Below are 2,199 nucleotides of genomic sequence, written 5' to 3'. Positions count from 1 at the left end.
TTGAAAAAATAATACGTCCGTAAATTCGTGTTCATAGTCACCCATAACGTTTAAACGTTTTTAAAAACAGCCTACTTTGTTGTGTCTCAAATGGCTCAGTGGTTAGGGTACTTGTCATAAGCTAACCTTATATATTTAGGGTTTTAATGTTATGGAATCTTTTTTTCTTTTCTTGTTGATTCTATTCAGTGCTTTATATATATATATATATAAAGCACTGAATAGAATCAACAACACTAGGCATCTTTAAAGTGTCGGATCTAATATATAGATACTAAGCCAGTAAACTGAATATAAAAAGCACTAAAAATGGCTAACGACACGAACAATAGAAATTGTCAAATTTTCGGGACAACCAGTCCCTTCTTCAGGACCAAAAAATAAATTACATGAGTACAAAACAAAGAAAACAAAATCTAAAGCTACTACTAAACTACTTAAGAAACTATAAAAAAGAACAGCTACATTATAAACATTTGTTCACATTCTTAAAGAAGGTGTTGCTACTGTCGCCGATCGCTCTAAAGTAATCAATCGACTGCCAACTTCACGCCTGATTAAGTTAATTAGCTAATTAAAATTGGCGTCCGAGTTATCTAATGAAAATTTGAACCCCCGTTGTTAACTCGTACGGCACTTATGCTATAGACTCGAATTTTGATTAAAAAGAGATAAAATTCAATGAAAATAAATAAATAAAATTGAAAAAAAAAATGATTTACAAATAAAAGGTAGTAAAGAAACTAATAAATGAATGGAAGAGGCGTAGTTGACAGATTTCATGAAATTACTATGTGGGTGTCAGGTGATGTATGGCTATGAGACGTTCATTTTAGTGAAGTAAATTTGTTTGTTCATGCCATCAGGTCTGAATGATTTGAGTCTGTGCATCCAGAACTTTTCCTTGCTCTTCCTCTCCGCGTCTGTCCAATGAGGATTATGGTCAATAACCAATACTGTCATGTCTTCCCATTTGTGGCCACTTGTATTAAAATGTTCTCCGACGGGCTCCTTGACTTTTTTGGTCTTTATGGTAGAGCGGTGGTTGTTGATCCTTCTGCGGAGGTCACCTGTTTCACCGACGTATTGCTTAGAGCAGACTTTGCAACTGATGAGATAGATGCAGTTGTCTGTGCGACAAGAAGTGTTGCCAAATATCTTGTAGGTGCGACCTGTGATGGGGCTTTTAAAACTGTCCGCGTTGGTGCTGTGTTTGCACAACAGGCATCTGGTATCGGAACATGTCTTAAAACCACCATTTGGCAACGGGTTGTCTAATCTTGCCCTCACTACCATGTCCTTTAAGTTCCTCGGGCGTTTAAATGCAGCCATTGGTGGATCCTTGAAAAGATCAGCCATTCTTTCGTTAGTGTAAAGAATGGGCAGATTATTTTTAAGGATGGTGTTGAGGTTCTTAAGGGCGGGGTGATATGTAGTGACAAGTGGAACCCTGCTTTTGTCTGTTTTCTCTTTGTATTGTAAAAGGGTTTTCCTGTCTTTTGTAGTAATCTCATCAATTGCAGATTGAACTGTGTGGGCTTTATAGCCTCGATTACACAGATGGGATTTTAATATTCTGCTCTGTTCTTCAAAGATCTCATTAGAAGAACAGATTCGTCTGATTCGGGTAGTTAATCCTTTAGGAATTCCTCTAAAAGTATGGGGAGGGTGGCAACTCGATGGCTTGAGGTAGAGGTGAGAATCAGTGGGTTTGGTATGGAGACTGAATTTTATTTCACCATCTTCCAAGGTGGATGTAGTATCCAAAAATACATTTTTGGAACTAGATATGTCCACTGTGAATTTAATCGAATTGTGGAAGGAGTTGGCAAAGGTGATGAAGTCATTTAGGCAGTCTTGGTTTTCGACCCATTTCATCTCAATATCATCAATGAACCGCAACCAGCTCAAAGGTTTGAAAGGAGCTCTGAGAAGCAGGTTGCGTTCCAATCTTCCCATAAATATATTGGCGTAAGAGGGGGCCATTTTGGTGCCCATAGCTGTACCACTTATTTGTATGTAATGTTCGCCATTAAACATGAAATTGTTCAGCTTAAGAACATGTTCAAGGAGCTTGAGTAGAGATTCCGTTGACGGCTGCTGAATCGTTCTACTGTCCCATACCTCCCTGCAGGCCTCGATACCTTAATCGTGAGGAATATTCGTGTACAAGGACGTGACGTCCATTGTGACGAGAAG

At 38.5% G+C, this 2,199-nt stretch overlaps 1 protein-coding gene across 1 annotated transcript; it reads right to left on the bottom strand.

Annotated features, from left to right (window-relative positions):
* Positions 1 to 816: 816 nt before the first annotated feature.
* LOC128165988 (uncharacterized) lies at positions 817 to 1,986 on the bottom strand. Its single transcript, XM_052830910.1, has one exon. The coding sequence runs from the start codon at positions 1,984 to 1,986 to the stop codon at positions 817 to 819; it is 1,170 nt and encodes a 389-aa protein (XP_052686870.1).
* Positions 1,987 to 2,199: the final 213 nt, after the last annotated feature.

The sequence above is a fragment of the Crassostrea angulata genome, chromosome 10 (genome assembly GCF_025612915.1).
Source record: "Crassostrea angulata isolate pt1a10 chromosome 10, ASM2561291v2, whole genome shotgun sequence".
NCBI classification, from domain to species: domain Eukaryota; kingdom Metazoa; phylum Mollusca; class Bivalvia; order Ostreida; family Ostreidae; genus Magallana; species Magallana angulata.
This window is presented reverse-complemented; position numbering and strand designations above follow the sequence as displayed.

What these genes read in the sequence shown, in the direction of transcription:
- LOC128165988 (XM_052830910.1), bottom strand. Translation starts at nt 1,986, where the DNA reads ATGGCCCCCTCTTACGCCAATATATTTATGGGAAGATTGGAACGCAAC.